The 18445-nt window shown below is 43.4% G+C and overlaps 1 protein-coding gene across 3 annotated transcripts in view; it reads right to left on the minus strand.

Moving 5' to 3' along the window:
- CRACR2A (calcium release activated channel regulator 2A) overlaps positions 1–12265 on the minus strand; it is a 62966-nt gene extending 50701 nt beyond the window's left edge. Inside the window, exons 1-2 of one of the 3 annotated variants that reach the window (XM_030041441.2) lie at positions 12112–12265; positions 678–916 (exon numbers count right to left, since the gene is read on the minus strand). In XM_030041441.2, coding sequence (XP_029897301.1) covers positions 678–899 — 222 coding nt within the window. In that variant the 5' untranslated portion in view covers positions 900–916; positions 12112–12265. Of the gene's footprint in view, positions 1–677; positions 917–1046; positions 1068–10502; positions 10551–12111 lie in introns of those variants that run through there. The other 2 variants (XM_030041442.2, XM_030041443.2) reach the window with 2 other exon arrangements.
- Between the last annotated feature and the right edge of the window lie 6180 nt (positions 12266–18445).

An 18445-nucleotide genomic window follows, 5' to 3' on the forward strand; every position in this document is an offset into this window, starting at 1 on the left:
CGCTTTGCACGTCAAGCATGAGTACATTCTCGTTTTCTGCCACATACTGGTTCAAATCATCTTATCATTTCTGCAATATGCACCCAATCCCATTTTCAAAAGATTTTGTTATACAGCTGCTTTTTTTCCATCAACATTTTCAGCAGATTTGATTTTGCCTCCTCAAACAATTGAAGAACAATTTGGTAAGATTATTGTGAACACTGAATAATGCTAAAATACTGTTCCTCTATACTTCCTACATACATATGTGATCCAGCTGAGAGTTCACCATTGTCTGGCAGGTGAAACCAGACTAAAAGACTTTATTTACATAACTCTGCTGAAAAAAAACAGAAAGATAAAATTCGTGGACTGAATACACTCATGATACTGTGGCAAATTGCAAAGTACTGAATTTACTGGAGTTTCAAATCTCTCAACGAGAATGGAATTAAATTCCTGGGGCATTTTTTTAAACTTCACTTATTTTGATTTTCCACTTTTTTGTTTCTTTGTCTGGAAAACAAATGCAAGCATTATGTAAGACTTCAAAGAAAGTATTTCAAAATCCTACATATCTCTAAAGTTATCAGGAGGGTGTTACAATTTTTAACTCTAAATTAATCCATCTCAACTCATTAAGGGTGTTAGGAGCTTCTCTCATTGTGCATTTCACATAGCCAGTTTTGTTTTACCTGCATGTCTTGACAAGTGATGAAGCCTTTGCCTTCCAGATCACAAATCTGAAAGAACTCACGTGCTTTTCCCAACACAGTTAGTCCTGGGTCTTGTTCTCCAGTCCTACTCCTCTCTGCATCTCCTGGTGGCACAGGACTGGCACAGTCTCCTTGTATTCTGTCCATTGTCACAATCTCAGCACAGGAATATTTTGGGATGCTGCTATCCCATTTACTCATAAATTCTGATCTGAAACCTGTGCATGGAAGGTAAGGAAAAGAGCAAATCAGACCCTCTTAATGATGCTTTCCACAATCTCTTAGCAACCATCTCTTTAATTAGGCACTAAAGCTTAGAAGAAGAAAAAGCTTTTTGAAAATGCCTACCCTTGATGGGCTGCACTAAAGACACTGCAAATGGGACGATGAACGAGGAGCAGGGAGTCTGAGAGAAGAAGACAAAACTAGCTCTGAAAAGGAATCTCAAAGCAAAATCAGCCAGTTTAACAAGAAATACAGACAATCAATTAACGTGAACAAGAAAACACAAGATATACGGGTAAAGGAAAATATAATTTAAAGTCACTACAAGTATTCAACTGGTATCCTTTTGACTCTGATCATCTTAACACCACATATTACACTTTGCATCCAGTGCTTTGGAATACAGTTCATATGATGGCTATAGAATGGAAGGTAATTGATGACCGACGGAACATGATGGATCACGGTGTTTAAATCAATTAAGTAAAATTAAGAGAAGATAACTGATTATGGAATTCTGAAACATTTCCTTAGATTAATCCTTATTACTTAGGGCTTTGACTTTCACCTGTGAAGGAGAACTAATTGCTAGTGAACTTGGTGGGAAGACTTCATAAGTTAATCACATTCTAAAGAGCCTCTGTGAAAATTTGCATTATAGCCTCTGCATGAAAATATTTGTATATATTCATGTTTGGGTATAATTTGATCTTAAATTCATTCTAGGAGGTCAGATGTAAATAGTTTTCCCTCTCCAAATGCGTACAATTGTACAACACACAGCTATCAATACAAAAGGAGCAGGCTTTCCCAAAAGCCTATGGGCTCAAAGGCACTATTGACTAATCATGGGTTATCATGCCTCACCTGATGTTTGTAAGACTCCCTGTATGATCTTAACTCATTATCATGTGGGTAAACCAAGTAGAGAAACAATCTATTTCACTGAGGTACTGTGTATTTGTGACAGGCTAAGAACATGTGTAGAGTTACCAGGGCTCAGATGACATGCAACAACTTGACTTTGTATCTGTTTTTCTAAATAGGTCTACCTGAAGTAGCCACAGACTTGTCTGATAGTTTTTAACAGAGTGAAGTACTTTGAGAGGCATTTGACTATTATAAAGGCACATGGCCTGATTCTGATCCAGCGTGACCGGCACAATCTGGAACAACTCCAACAGAGGCCAGCGAGAGTTATTTCAATCTGAAATGTATGTTGTCTTCAGAGTACAAGCTTTGGCATTGCATGGATGTGAAGGTAGAATCCAAGGAAACAAAAACTTTAGCTCGTCTACTCAAGTTCTTAAGGAGAAAAGGCTCTGGTCACATAGACATTGTAACTCAGCCAGAGTCTGCTCTATTCTATGCTTAAGTTCAAACCTGGCAGTGCTTTATACCTCTTAAAACACAGCATCTTTCAAGAACTTCTTAGATGTACAGTTTGTCACACTTGCAGCTTGCAGTGGCTTTCCATGACAAAGTGATTTATTTCTCTGGTAGCTATGGGCCAGCCTGTTGAACTTCCCATGTTGCATGTAAGTATAAAAGCACTGTGAACAGGCCATTGACTTCAAACCAAACTAGGACTTTGATGAGCAAACCACCCACCCCCTCTCTGAAACCATGTGGCAAAAATCTGCAAACATAGGTAAATTTTCCTCTCTCTCCCTCGCTCTCTTTTGCAACTGCGATCATCCCAGGACTGTTGTTCAAATACTCTCCAAAGCTGAAATAATTTTGGCTTAATGACCAAAGAACTTAGCTGTCAAAATCCTTCCTAAAGCAGAGTTACAAGCAGCAGCAGAAAAAACATTCTCAGAGAAGGCAAAGGATGGCTACACCCAATACCATCCCACTCCAGGAAACTCCTTCTCAGAACGGGTCTTACTTCAGTTTTAACGTGTGGCAGTCAAGGGTACTTTATAAACCCTGAGAGCAGCTATTTGAACCGAGCCGCTGCCCCTCCACCAGCACACAGCATACAGGCACCGGCACCCCTCGCTGCCCGCTGCAGCAGGTAAGCCCCTCCGCTGGGGCTCACTGTGCTCCGCACCCCAAAAGGCGCCGAAGCCTGCCAGAGCACCCATGCCAGCAGCCAAGCAGGCCCTGGAAAATGAACAAGGCTAGGAAATGCTGTCACAGGGAATACAGGTCAGACGTAACAAGGGGCATTTGGCTATGACAGCTGCCTGAACAGCTATAGTCGTAGGAGGAAAATTCCTAGCTCAGAAAGTCTGACCAAGCATCAGTAGCTGGGAAGATACACGAAGGAAAAGATCACTCCATAACTGCCCTGTTTCTTAATCCCTTTCCCGACGTTTCCAGTATTAGACAGTCTCAAAAACAGCGTATGAGCTAGATGAATCTTTGCCCTGACTCTATATAGCCACCCGCAAGTGGATCAGATGGAAATGCCACTGCAAGCCACATTCAGACTACAGTGGTATAATAGTTTGGGTGAGATTCTCCTTTCATACTGCTTTCACACACCTAAACTTCACTTACTTCAATACAGCTTGTTCTTGACTGACACCAGTGTATGAGGTAATCAAAATCAGGCCATCAGTTTCAACTTTGCTGTGACAGTAACTTAAAAGCAGGTTTAAGAATACCAAAAATCAGTGGGACAAGTGCAGCCTGAAGATGGTCTTGACAAGATCTGACCCAGACTCCAAGTGTATTGGATATAATAGATTCTTTTTTCTTTTTCACTTCTCAACAATTTCTCAAAAGCCCACAGCTGCAGGAACAGGCCAAGCTAATCATGATAGTAAGTGCTGCTAGAGCCTGTGGTCTCTGCACAGTTCATTAGCCTTCCTTAAGAAAAAGAAAAAAGAAAAACTGTGCAAGCAATAGATAGCCAATTGCATGGGAAAGAACAGAAATATGAAAACAGATTAAAAACGGTGGAGCAAAAAGGCACTATATGCAGTTTGATAAAGCTGTTTACATTTAGCAAACAGTACAGATACAATTCAGAAAACGTCACCATGCTTTCTTTCTAAATACTTCCATACCACAAAATGAAGTCATGTGTGCATCACAGGAGCCTCACCTTCTTACAAGTTGCCCCACCTTTCATACACATCATAAAAACTTGCTACACAGCAAGCGTCTTAAATACAGCAGAAAATTAAATTAGAGCATACACTAGAATTCTTAATCCTTATGGCAGCTTCCAAAGCTGGTACAGTTCATCATAATTCCTAGAGTGTCCTGACACTTTGCAAATGCTGGTAATAATGCGAAAGATTAGAACTGCAATTTGCACCACGTTACTGGATCAGCAACGTAATTATTCCAAGGCTAGTTTTAAATAACATAGGTAGTTCCATTCACTCATCCATCTCCTTCAGAAACCAAATAGCTTACAAATGCAAAAGACTATTCTATTCTATTAAGACCTTTGATTTCCATTCTTTTAGCTACAAACACTTCACTATGCAAAACAGGTCGTATCATGAGCCAATGCAAACAAGCATAGCTCCAAATAATACTAAACAAGGATGTGGCTTTATGAGGTTTTACAGATGATTAATCACGAGGTATTTTTGGACCGGTCTGCAAAAGGCAGGTCACTGTTAGTATTTCAAATGACATTGTCATCATGATTTTCCAGTCAGGTGTACTGTAAATCACCAAATTCTAGAGATACAGAGCACTGTTGATCCACAGATTTCATAAGTCATGCCTTGTGACAACCCCATTCTCCCTAATTGTGGTAGTTAAAAACTTACAGAGCTGTTTTACCTGCATTCATGTCTCCGAGTTTCTAGTTTTCAGTAAAATATTTTTTTTTAGCATCTGTCTATAGGTACAAACTTTCTGCAGCACACTTCAAAACATGAATCATCAGCAGAAAAATGTAGTAAGCTTACTTAATACTGAGGTCACCATGGATTTATACAAAATACTCTCATAAGAGATAACATTTATGTTTTACAAACGCTGGCAAATAAAAATTAGATTGTGTACTTTTGCTACAAGAAATACATTTTCCTACAACCAAATTATCATTATTAAAATAACCTGCAGCTGTTCTGTAGTATGCCTGACACATGAACAGGGACCTCTTCAGAACTTACTTAGTGTCAGAGTTAGTTAATGACGCTGAAAAGCTTCTAAAGCTGCTAAAATGTACCACCACAATTATTTTAAGTTGGCACAAGCCTGGTGAAAGAAGTCATTCTGTTCCCCATTACTGTGCCCTGCCCTTGGACAAGTGTTCATCCAATTAGACAGTGAACCCTGTTGTAGAATCCTTTCCATTTAATCTGGAGAGTTATAGTTTATTTAGATCAATGAAGGCCAAGTGGCCCACCATGGAAACACGTCAAAGAAAAATCAAGAATCAAAAAAAGCAGCACCTATAGAGAAGGACAAAAGAATGGGACTGCTAAGACGAAAGAGAGCACAATAACGATCCTTGAGTATGTGCAAGTTTGCTAGAAACAGGACTGGAGAAAAATACTCCCTACACACGTAATGCAATACACAAGAAGCAATAGTCTTGTGCTGCAACATGGCAGACAAGCTAGATGTGAAATACCATCCAATGATAAAGAAAGTAGAGCACTGAACCACTGACTGCAAAGGTAGCACAACTGCCATCATGGAAGAACAGACCAAACAAATCCACAAATAATGGCATAGGGTAACATTCCTTGAGAAAGATGAATAGATCAGTGGACCTCAATGTTACTTTTAGACATTTTGTAAAGACTTTATGACCATTCAAGGTAAAACTTCAGGTCTTACTCTTAAAACAACTAAGAGAGACACAAAGTTGTGCATCCCCCCAAAAAATGCATTTTTTTTTCCTCTACTATGACTAAGACAATTACCCTTTAAGTTCTCATGGAAGCATTGTAAAGCCTGACCTAAGCATACGAACACCTGGACTGAACTAGGTGAAAAATGGGACCTTCATTCCTCCAATTTTGACTTTTCAAGTAAAAACACGCAAGTCTCATGCTTTTGCTTCAGAAAGGCACTGAAATTTGTCATACAAGCCTCTTCTCTTCCACACAGCGTGAATTCACTGGCTAGGTAACATCTCTCATGATGCACACGATCTCTCATGATTCCTCATCTTAGGAGCTAGTGCACCACAGGGTGGGTGTGGAGAGCTTAACCGTGGAGGGATGGATCCAAGGCAGGCTGGAGTTCCTATGAGGGACTACAACAGGATAGCCTGAAAGGCATGTGTCATGAAAGTAATTTCAGGGGAGCAGCAAAGGCAGACAACAAGGAATCCTGCACCCACTGGCCTAAAAAAGGAAAACTTTGAATTATGTAGAAATTCCTTTCCTGTGAGTAAATTTGTGGGGGAGAACCAAATTCTGTTTACAATCAGTCTTAACAGAAACTCTCCAACCAGCCCTGACTGCAGCTTTTAAAGATGAAGGGAACCATTAGGATCACCTACTTTGATATTCTGCATAATGAAAGCTCAAAGCCTCATTTATACCACAACAAATTTTTAGATCTCCATAAAATTACCTCCGATTTATTTCAAGGTAAGGGAGATGAGCAGAATCAAGGAGGGAAAAGACCTGGGAGAAGATGTTGTTGGTTATACATACATCGTAATCATATAAATGAAACTCCTCATTTTCAGAAGATGACTAGCTAAGAAAAAAAACATACCTAAAACTAAAGAAGGAAAAAAAGACAGGTCATGTATCAGAAGCACAGTCTCCACAATATTAACTGGGAAACAGGAGAAAAACAGAAAAGATGTTTGAAGTGACAGCATTTCCAAAACAGGCTACCAAAGACTTTGGAGAGAGACCGCTCACTCCCCACTTGGCATTTGTCCCTAGATGAATCCACAAATCCAGATGTTGGGAAAAAAAACCCAAACTATGTCACTTCTGTGCACAATGATGCAGGATCCCAACTCTCTGACTGGTGATCATGTCCTCATTGATCTTTTCTATTTTTAACATCTCCACCCAAGCAAGTAATTTTCAGTGGGTTTGTAAGAAAATTTGCCTCTCCCGAAGGCTAGCTTCCCACACAGAAAAAGAAGAAAGTCGCCTGCCTGGCTTCTTGCTGGCCTCTGTGGAAGCAGTAAACAAAACTATTCATGTATTAAAATTCAGATGTCTAAAGGTAACAGAGGTAAGCAAAGGAAGCAGGCAGATTCATTTACTCCCCATCCTGCCCCTTCAATACGGAAACATTAATGAAAAACAACTAATGTGCAGGCAACAATAATGACAGAACCTCTCACTTTCCTTCCAGCACTAACTTCTCTGATTTTGGCTAAATATTAGCAGCTCTTAGGGATCCATACTGAAAAGGCAGGGTGAAGTTAAATGAACCCGCTTAGTGCTGCTAGGCTCCTTGAGAAATAAAGCTACTCTAAGTAGTTAGGATTTGAGTGGAAATGCATCTTTTCCTCTTGCTTCATTGCTTTGGAGGTTTCCTTTTTAACGTATCTAAGAGATGAAAAGCTAAGAACCGTCTCGAAATGCAGATTTCTTTATAAAAGGACACTGAATTTAGGGGCAACAATCATCATGGAAATCACTGTTGCAGAATAATCACAGGATCATCAGAGCTGTCAGAGCACCCTGCCTGTAGCCTCTGCATGCTTCAAGGACCCACGCTTTCCTTCTCCCCCTCCACCTGCTCTTCCTGTCTTCTTCAAGGACACCATTCTCCAAGAAGACCTGTTCTCCCTCTCTCTTGTTCCTTGCCTGCCTGCTGGTTGCAAGAACCTTCAGTCTTCAAGAAACTGTTAACCTACCGAACACCTGAGCAGAATGGTGGTGGAAGCATGTATATGTATCCGAGTGCATGTTTTCCCCACAAATTCTGTCTCTCTAACCTATCAATAAATCCTTACTGCATACAAATACAATTTGGCCAGTTATATATTTTGGGCAACAACTCTGGCTAACGTTTGTGGCTGCAGCATTAGTTTTTATAAATATTTTCATGTAAACAGTAGTGACGTTAGCAGTTACAGAACTTGTACCAGAACTATTATAGAACTATACAGCACTATTTTACCATTACTTTGACTTCTTTCCAAAACATAAAATGTTAGTTCAGAGAATTAAAAACCTATTGTTAAGAAGGAGCACCTTACAAGATATGCAACACCTTCCAAGCATGGTGAAGTCAAAACCGAGCTGACTCCATCTGACCAAATGATTTATTGCGTTGCATTGTCCCCAGCACTGAAATTAAATGCAAATAACTATATTAATAACAGCATTATATTAGTAAATGCTGTAACCTGTAACGTGATGTTCTAGCAGGAGGTATTACTAATTCATATGAGCTGTTCTATTTGTTGACAAATTATTTGCATTGGAAACAGACAACGTCACCCCTGAAGTAAAGGCCCGGAAAAAGTTTAAGTAAAGCAGTATAGGTTACTTTTAATTGTCTTATCTTTCAGGTTTTCCTAATGACTCACTGCTAAATGGAGCTACTTTCAGCTGGTGAAATCTGGTTGACAAGAACATCTTTAAAGTACACCATTTTCACAAAAAAAACCCAAAAAAACCACCAAACAACTTGAAATACTCTGCCTCCTCCAAAAGTCCTTGCTAAAAATGTCACTTCGTGGGGGAAAAATAAAATCAAAACCTTTTATCTGCCTGAAAAGCAACAAAAATTTGGCTTGAAACCTGAAATATACTCTCTATTTCTTGTTTGTCAAGGAATGTTACAGCTTTAACCTGAATTAAAGGATTTTGAGATGCAAATTAAATATTCTCTTCAAATAAAAAATCATTTTTAATGGAAAAAATGTTAGTGGAAAATTCCAGTCTACTGTGCCACCGACCTTAGGGGACCCAAGCTAATGCAGATTGCACTAGAAGACCCAAGAGGCATGTTCCAAGTGTCTCCTTAGTTATTTGGCACTTGGTTTGCAGTTGGGTTTTCAAGAATTCTTGTTTTCAAAATTTTCAGAATTTCTAAAACTATAAACTTGCTCTTGGAAACCACCTTCACCTGAGTCAGTGGGACAGTTTGTATGGGACAAGACCATGTGAGTGAGGCACGGGAATATTTAATTTGCTAGTCCACTGTTTTTCCATTGCAAGAAGTAATGGTAAAATATGATATAAGAAGTGCCATATTTTCCTATATGCAGTACAAGATAAGCTTCATGCTATCTCTTCTGCATGGCTCACTTCCAAGGTCTGGGAAACACATATAAACAAATCCACTAATCTATATTTGATTAGTAGGCTTGGTGTACCTCATCCTGTTTAGTTCTACCAAAAACTCTAGCAGCACAAAGAATTGAAAATGCACCATTACAGATTCTCAACTGGATTTTAATTCACCACTGCTTTCAAGCGGAAATACAACTTCCACATTCTCTGTGAGGCAACTAGTCAAAAAGTTATTCTTGCAGTTGTGCAGGATCCCCACCTCCATTTACGCTGCTCTCTAAGGAACGAAGCTCCCCAGCAAGGCCCTTCACCTTTCTTGACACCCCCTCTGTGAGGCTAAGGGGTAAGATGAGTCATGTGAGGAAAAAGGGGCTATTGCATGGTACTGCAGATCGGGAGAATGTCTTCTGGCGTGGCTTTTTGGAGGTCACAGGCTCTTCAAAGGGGCACGTGCCCTGACCACAGCTCAGCAACGTGGTGACTTCCCACCCTGCAACAGGTATGGCTGCTTCATTGTTTCTGTCTAGCAAAAATAAGGTTATCAGAGCAACGGGCAGCCTGGGACACAGCAGAACAAATGCGTGATACACAGGCACAGCAGAAGGAGAGCATGAGAAGGAACTCAGATTAGACTGAGACATGAAACACAATAAATCCAAGAGGGACTAATGAGGCAGACTGGACGAGACTCCCAGTAAGCTATCCCGTACCTTGTTTATCTGCCCCCGTGGTGATTCAGCTTACTACATGTGGGGAAGAACTACCCCAGAAAAGGGCAGTGGTGCCTAGTGATGCAGGCAAATATTTATCATGGATATTTTTTTTCTCTTAGGATAAAAAATAAATCAGATTTAGACTGAAAACTCTAGGCCTAACCTGGTTCGATCTTTGTCTGGAGAGAACTCCAAAGTCTTTAACTGAGTTTCGGTCAGTTTCTTGACACAGGCATCCTGGTGCTTCTGCATGGGTAAGTCATGAACCACGGAATCAATTATGTTTTTACATCAGGTTTAACTTAAACTGATTAAATCTGCATTTTTAACATGAGAAATAAAACCCTAAAGATGTATTACTCCCTCCTTACATGTAGAACTGTACATCCATATATATACTTGTACTGCAAATTATCAAATGAGAGAGAGGGAATCTGGACAGACCACTATCTTCTTTACTCCTCCATACGGCCACCATTTACCCATCTACAAAGTCATGACAGTATGTAATTTGTCAGTGAACAGAAACAGCAAGAAAAGAGAGAGCTCTATTAGAAGCAACACGTGCATCCTGTGGGCTGAAGAAACCAGACAAAAAGCTTGCAGGGTAATGCTCTTTAGTGCATTAATTTCTGCTACTTTCTTTACAGTTGTCTTCTAGTCCACCACAAGATAGGAGGAAAAGGAGGAAGCGGTGTCTCACACAGAACCAAATATACCTCCTTCATTTCAGCAGCAGTGAAGTCTCCAAGAGCTCGCAGACCAGGAGACTGTAAACTATTATCGCCCTGCTACTTAATCCATTCACAGTCACACATCTGCTCTTTGTACTTGAAATAGACTTTTGATTTGTTGATGTTAAGAAAGATGAGAATTTAGTATAGAGAAGACTGACATTTAGTTTTCACTCTTGTGGGTGTAACAGTTACCTTTTGAGTTGTACAATACCGAAGTCCCCAATGATAAATTTGGGGACCAGATATCTGAGTCCTTAGGACATCCCGCAGACAACCAATAAACTTTTACCTGTGCATCAGAATAATTCATATATGCCATCTAAAAAGAACAGTGAAGCTGACCTGGAAACTGTTGTTGAAAACCACAAAGTTGCAACTAAGAAAACAGAAAAGTATGTTAGAATAGTCAAAGTGTTCCAGAGGGATTTCACCATTCTCCCAATTGCGACACTACCCAGGTTTCATTACATGCAGTCATAATCTGTTCTATTGGTCTATATTAAGAAATCTATTATCCTGGTAACAGTTTCTTTTATAACTGTCATTTACAGTCATCACAAGCGTTCAGTTTCAAGAAAGACAGAAAGCTAAATCAGATACCACACCAGTGCTACGGCAGCGTAAGACTGACACCAAACTACTGTAGGCGAACACAAGAATAATTTTTACAACCATCAGTAGCAGCGCTGCCTTCATCCTCACGAAGTGGTTGGTGGGCCTGTTCCTGCCCCGAAGGCTGTCCCCAGCCACAAACTCCGTCAGCTTTTGTACCTGCAGGGACGCCTACGCCCAGAGCCAACTGGGCAGCTCCCCGAGTAACTGGGACACAACGCCGTTTCTCTGTGACACTGTCTATCGGCTTCGGCCTGAAGCGACACGAGGAAGGCAGAAGGGCCAACACAAAGGCTGCGTGGGGGTCAACAGCGCTTTCGGGCACCACCTTTACGAACTATTTACTCCCTGTGTAGGCGCCTCGACGCCTCGCACTTCAGCGCGCTGGGCCGCCGTGCTGCACGCAGGCTCCTCGCCCCGCTCCACGGAGGAAGAGAACGCGGCAGAGCGGCCTGAAGCAACCGTCCGGCGTTCCCGCCGCTCTAAGCCCGCCGCTGCCGGGGCTAACGACAGGGCCCCGCGGCCGCCAAGGCAGCGAGCGACCCTCACGGCGCCCTCGGGAGCGCTCCCGCGGCGGGGCAGCCCCCCGCCGCCGCCCGGGCCGACCCTTCCCCAGCTTCCTCCGCCGGGCCGGGCCGGGCCGGGCCGGGCCCCGCCGCTCCGAGGGGCGCCGGCGGAGGGGACGCGCAAGGGCCGTCCCTCGCCGGCTGCCCTGAAGCCGCGAAGCGCCTGCCCGGCCCCGCAGAGCCCGCCCGGGCGACGTTCTCTTGCGGACGGGCGCTGGCAGGAAGCGAAGCTTGCAACAGGCAGGAGGCGCGGCGGAAGAGCAGGGCACGGTTGAGACACCCGGGTTCGGCAAAGAAGGGCGAAGCAGCGGCCGGCGGTGCCTCTCCGCCAGGAGAACGCTGCGGCTGAGCGCGGTCCTCTCCTTATTCCTGCCCCCGACCCCTCTGGCCCACGATCCTTTCCCCCCGCTCACCTCCCGCCGCTTTCCCGCGGGCGCCCGGGCGAAGAAGGCGCGACCGGAGCCCGGCGCGGCTCTCCCGCCTGCCCGCGCCTCAGGGTGGAAGGAAGACGGCGGAAAGGCTGAGACAACTTTCTGAACTTCGTTCCGAGCACGGGTGGCACAACCGGGCGGGACGGGACGGCCCGGCCCCTTCCCTCCCTCCCTCCGTCCGTCCGTCCCTCCCTGCCGGCGGGGCCGGGCAGTCGGAGCTGGGGCGGCCCGATCGCACCTCCCGTCCGGCCGGCGCGGCGGCTTTCCAGGGCGAGGGCGTGGGGCTGCAGCCGCGGGGCAGGAGGGCTCGCAAGGGTGCGGGAGCGCTCGCCCGCAGCCAGCTCTTACGGTGGCGACCAACGAAAAAGGACCGGCTGGGACCTTCCACGCCTCGGGAGCTCAAACGGCCCCAAGTCTGGTTACACCTGCACGGAAGATGGCAACGGCAGGCAGAACGGGTTTCACATCCGATTCGGAGGTTTCGCTTAGCCCCAAGTGTAGTGTGAAAAACGTGTGAGGTATCTGCACCCGGGATCAGGTTCTCTGAGTAGCCCCCCCAGGAAGCGAAAAAAGCTCAGCACCGTAAGATCTCCCAGCTGCAGAAGAGCCCTTGGGACACGGTGCCTGAGGAAGGCTTCATCTGCCTCTTCTTGATCGGGTGATCTGGTAGCAGACACCTACTTTGAGATCAGCTGCGCTGGTCTGTTCTCTGGTCCTTCCCCACACTCTCCACGGGTTCATCAGCTGTCCCAAGGTAAAGCTCCGTGCACCCAAGGCACCCTTTCCACAGTGTACAGGCTCTCCTACTTGCCTTCCCACCCTGTCCTTCCTGAACAGCCCATAACCCCCCAGGCTTATCTCCTTAAAGTAAGCTGCAATACCAGAGCACTGGTAAACAGCAAATCCTGCATCTCTAAAGGGGAATGTGAGGAAGACTGCAGGTAGTTTGCAGAATACAGGCATGTATGCCTGAGATAGCTACTTGCAAAGCACTACAAGTAATAGTTTAAAACAGTTATTAAATGCTGAGTTGATGATTATATACCTGAGTTTGACTAGGATGGCTTCTGCAAAGGGAAGTTTTGCTTCACTAATTAGTACAATTCTTTGACTATAGGCTTGTAAAAGTTTCCACAAGGCAAGCTTGAGTGAGTGTGGATTTACAGTACATTGAAGTGTTACTTGACAGTTACTGCTTACATCCATGCTCAGTAAAAAAGTATTTGAAACTTGCTTACCTTGGCAGCTGCCTTCTATGTACTGTGGGCTAAAATAGGCACACAGGTAGTTACCATGAAATCATCAGCATGTTGAATAGCTATAATACTCTGCATGTGCTGACTTGACTCAGGCTAACTTTTCTATTTAACTTTTTGCTATGTTAGTAAAATAGGGGATAAAAGATGGAATTACATTCTTTTAAAGTTATGGACAATGTTTCCTACAAGATTCTTTCAGAGATATGAAGGCACGCTGTCAGCCACAAGGTACTAGACGTAATATAGAAGCTCATGGAGAAACTGAAAACAGCATATAGAAAGTTAACTTCTTACCATGTTGAAAACTATTCTAAAGGGCTCCACAGCATTCCATAATAAAACAATTCAGGGAAGACGGGGTGAGGAACAACATAGAAATATTTCCAAGAAACATCCTGTATTCAGGATTAGCTAAGACGAGGAAAATTCTAGAACAGCAAAGAGAATTTGTCACATGCACGGGGAAAAAAGCTTGCTGAAGTAGCATTTGCAGACTTGCAGGTAACATTAACATATTAAGGCCCCAGAGAATATATCTTAAAACTGGGGACTGCTTAGGCACCTTGTTGTAACAAATCATTCAGTTTTCTTCCTTATTTACTATGATGCATTTTAGACTTCCCAGTTTCTGTGAGAAAGTTTTGGGGCCTGCTAAGGAATAGTAGAAGAGCTGGTCACTGAGGTTGTCTAGGTCTTGAATAGTCAGCCAATGCTGGTTTTACATGTATCTCTGAATACTTTGGAGTAGAGCCTTACAGAGCCTGCTAGAAATGGGCTATTGCTCTCTGTTTTCACTCTCTCTCATAGCAAGAAGTTATGGATTCTAGCTCTTCATTAGGAAGAACAAACAGTGGAGTAAGAAGCAAGACATACAACACTTACCAGTGTAGGACCACTACTATATTGCAGTATCCATGCAGATACATGTCAACTAGAAGATAGGCCTTAGTAGTAACTATTATAAGTCACAATTTAAATTATTTAGCCTGGTATTGTTTGAAAATTTGGGTCAAATCTGCAGTTTGAATTGAACTGTCTTGTCTAGGTCTCCAAAACAAACAAAGAAATCTTTGCTTTTACTTCTTGTGAGGAATAGTCGTGGCAGCCCTTGGATTTAATCACGTTAGCCAAAAGAAGAAACTGACTATTTATTATTTCCAACCAGTGAGTGTCCTAAGTGGGTGTCACCTGATAGGTGAAACCTGCACCATGAGACCTATCCATTTTATGTCCTCTGCTCTAAAATGAATCTTTTTTTTTCTTTTCTTTTTAGGAAAATTTGGAACAATATTGGACTTGGGTCAAAGTACTCACAGACTGGAAGAGCAGCAAGAATAAGGAGCAGCTACCTATGTCTTTCAGAGGACTATCAACCACTCGCTGTAATCATCAAAGCCCAGAAGACCCACACAAGGAATGGACTACTTTGACATATAGCTAAAGGGTAAATTTTTCACAGTGAAATTTGGTGGGATTGGAACATCGGATTCCTGTATACTACCATGGAAATTCAGCCTCTGAGGTCTTGCAGAAACCTGTTTCAGAATAGAATTTTGCTTTCAAAATTGCGCTCATGTACTGCCATGATTTTTCAGCAGTTTCTGATCATATACTTTCATATGCACTCAGTTCCCTAGCTGATGACAGCAGAGACAAAGATCCTGACAAGTTTCAGCAGCCACAAGTTTGTTCTTCATGAAAAGTCAGAATAAAATCCATTTCCATATCTCCCTCCTGGAGTAAGTGGCGTGAAAAGCAGTAAACTCATATACTGTGATGTCAGAGACTGTGACGCTAACTGCAAAGAGAAAAAAGAGACCAAGAATAAAGGTGCATATGCATGAATCTATTTCTTAGCACAGGCTTAAATTACAGAGGTAAACGGAATACTTTAAAGAATTCCTCCCTTTTATACATGTCCAAAATTGTCCTCTATGAAGTCTAGGTACAAACTTTCTTGATTTTCTTCAAGGACTAAAACCAAGAGATTTTGAAAAATACCAGGGTGCAAAACATATTGTCCAGAGCTAGAATCCTTCTGACTGCTAAGTTTAAAGTAAAATGAGTTAGAAACTGGATGACAGTTTTTACCACTGGGTTATACATATGCCAGAACTACAAACAGAAACAGGTGGTAGGCAGAAGACAGCTTGCAGCTCTTAAGTCAGGAAATGCCAAATGCAGTATAAAAATAAAAACCCCACCCTTTAAATAAAACAGGCTGTATTTCAGTTTGTTTATGGTGATGTGTGTTTATTTCAGTCTGGAGAGCCATCATACTGTTGGGATGCAAGGGGTCATTTTCTTCTATGTTTAGGCTGTTAGTAACAGGCCTATTTTGGCTTTCCACACTAATCCAGCTTTTAATTGCCTATGAAATCGCATCACCCCAAGGGAACTTTATAATAACATTCAAAATCATGTTTTCCTTTTTTATGCTCAGGGATCAGAGGAAAACTTATAGAAACTGGAGTTACAAACATAGTGCAAGAAATTTACAGATTGGCAATAAAATGGAAATCGTATTAACTGACAACTGGGAAACTGGAGGTCTTCCAGCTTGACCTGCTCTAGAGTCATCTCACTTGCCAGAATAAAGGAAATACATGTTTGGCTTCATGCTCATGTCATCTGCAGCAGTGTAAGTTTGATCATGCTACACTGTAAAAAACCATGTAAGACTTTCCTAAAAATCAAGCTTTAATCATGGAATTAATCTGGCTGTCATCTATTCCAACCCCTTGCTCACAGCAGAGTCAGCTATAGCAGGTTGCCCAGGGCCTTGTCCAATTGGATTTTGAAAATCTCCAAAGATGGAGACTCCACAACCTTTCTGGGCAGCCTGTTCTAGTGTTTGACCATGCACACAGTAAAAACATTTTTTTCTTATGTTTAGGTAGAATTTCCTCTACTTCAATGTGTGTCCATTGCCTCTTGTCCTTTCACTTTGCAGTACTGAGGAGAGTCTAGCTTTGTCTTCTTTATTCCCCTCAACCAAGTATTTATATACATTCATAAAATTACCCCTTGAGCCTTCTCTTCTTGAGACTAAACAGTCCCAGCTCTCTCAGTCCCTCCTCAGGTGTTTCAATCCCTTAGTTATTTTAGTGGCTGTTTGCTAGATTCACTCCAGTACGTCCATGTCTCATACTGAGAAACCCAGAACTGCACACAACACTCCAGATGTGGTCCAAGTGCTGAGTAGAGGGGAAGGATCACCTTCCTCAAACCTGCCAGAAACATTCCTCCTGATTGCAAGTCACCTTGCAATGACACTGGCCAGCTCCCTCACTTCTCAGGGAGGCATCCCATCAGGTTCTATAGACTTAGAATCGTAGAATATCTCAAGTTGGAAGAGACCCAGAACGATCATCAACTCCCTGCTCCTCGCAGGACTACCTAAAACTAAACCGTGTGACTAAGAGCGTCGCCCAGATGCTCCTTGAACTCTGACAGGCTTGGTGCCGTGACCACTTCCCTGGGGAGCCTATTCCAGTGACCGACCACCCTCTCAGTGAAGAACCTGTTCCTAATGTCCAAGCTGAACTTCCCCTGACGCAGCTTCATTCCATTTCCTCGTGTCCTGTCGCTGGTCACCAGAGAGAGGAGATCAGCACCAGGATTACCCCGTCCCAGGTGGAGAAGCCGGCACTTGCTCTTGTTAAATTTCATACGGTTGGTGATTGCCCAGCTCTTGCCTACCCAGATCTCTCTGTAAGGCCCCGCTACCCTCGAGGGAGTCCACAGCTCCTCCTAGTTTAGTATCGTTGGCAAACTTACTTAATGTACGTTCGATTCCTGCGTCCAGATCATTTATAGAAACATTAGAGAGCACTGGCCCTAAAACTGAGCCCTGGGGAACCCCACTGGTGACTGGTTGCCAGCCTGCTGTAACCCCACTTACTATAACCCCTTGAGCCCGACCCGTCAGCCAATTGCTCACCCAACGTGTGATGGACTTGTCTAGCTGTGTGCTGGACACTTTGTCCAGAAGGATACCGTGAGAGACAGTATCGAAAGCTTTGCTAAAATCCCAAACCACCACATCTCCTGGCTTCCCTTGGTCAACCAAATGGGTGACCTTGTCATAAAAGGAAATTAAACTGATTAAGCAGGACTTTCCCCTCGTGAACCTGCGCTGGCTATGACCAATGCCTGTGTTGTCTCTCAAGTGTTTTTCAGTAACTCCCAGAATAACCTTCTCCATAATTTTACCAGGCAATGAAGTGAGACTGACAGGCCTGTAATTACCAGGGTCTTCCTTCTTACCCTTTTTGAAAATTGGGACAACATTTGCCAGCTTCCAGTGGACTGGGATCTCTCCAGACTCCCAGGACCATTGAAAAGTAATGGAGAGAGGTCCTGCGATGACACCGGCCAGCTCTTTCAGTACCCTGGGACGAATCCCATCAGGCCCCATAGATTTATGCGCATCCAGCTGGAGCAGCAAGTCTTGAACAAGTTCAGGGTCTGCTGGGAGTTTATCATCCCCCCAGTCACGGTCTTCCATCACAGGGCTCCGGGGGTCCCACGGCCCATCATCAGTGTTAAAGACAGAGGCAAAGAAGGCATTAAATGTCTCTGCTTTGTCTATGTCCCTATTTGTGAGGTGACTGACCCTGTCAAGCAATGGACCAATGTTGTCTCTGATTCTCCTTTTGCTATTAACATATCTTAAAAAGCCCTTTTTGTTGTCCTTCACAGTGCTGGCCAGCTTGAACTCTAATCAAGCTTTGGCTGCATGAATTTTGTCCCTACAGTGCCTAACAGCATCTCTGTAGTCCTCCTGTGTCACCTGTCCTTGCTTCCAGTGTCCGTTTACTTTTCTTTTTCGCCTAAGTTCTAGAAGATCCCTCCTCAGCCAAGCTGGCCTTCAGCTCCACTTGCCTGACTTCCCACACTTTGGAATTGCCTACTCCTGCGCTCTTAAGAGATGGCTCTTAAAAAGTCACTAGCATTCATGGACCTCAATACCTTCAAAAGCAGATTCCCAGGGGACCTTACTAACTGGCTCCTTCAGCAGCCTCGAAGTCTGCTCTCCCCATATCCAGGGCTGA

Source organism: Aquila chrysaetos, chromosome 17, assembly GCF_900496995.4.
Source record: "Aquila chrysaetos chrysaetos chromosome 17, bAquChr1.4, whole genome shotgun sequence".
In the NCBI taxonomy this organism is placed as follows: Eukaryota; Metazoa; Chordata; class Aves; order Accipitriformes; family Accipitridae; genus Aquila; species Aquila chrysaetos.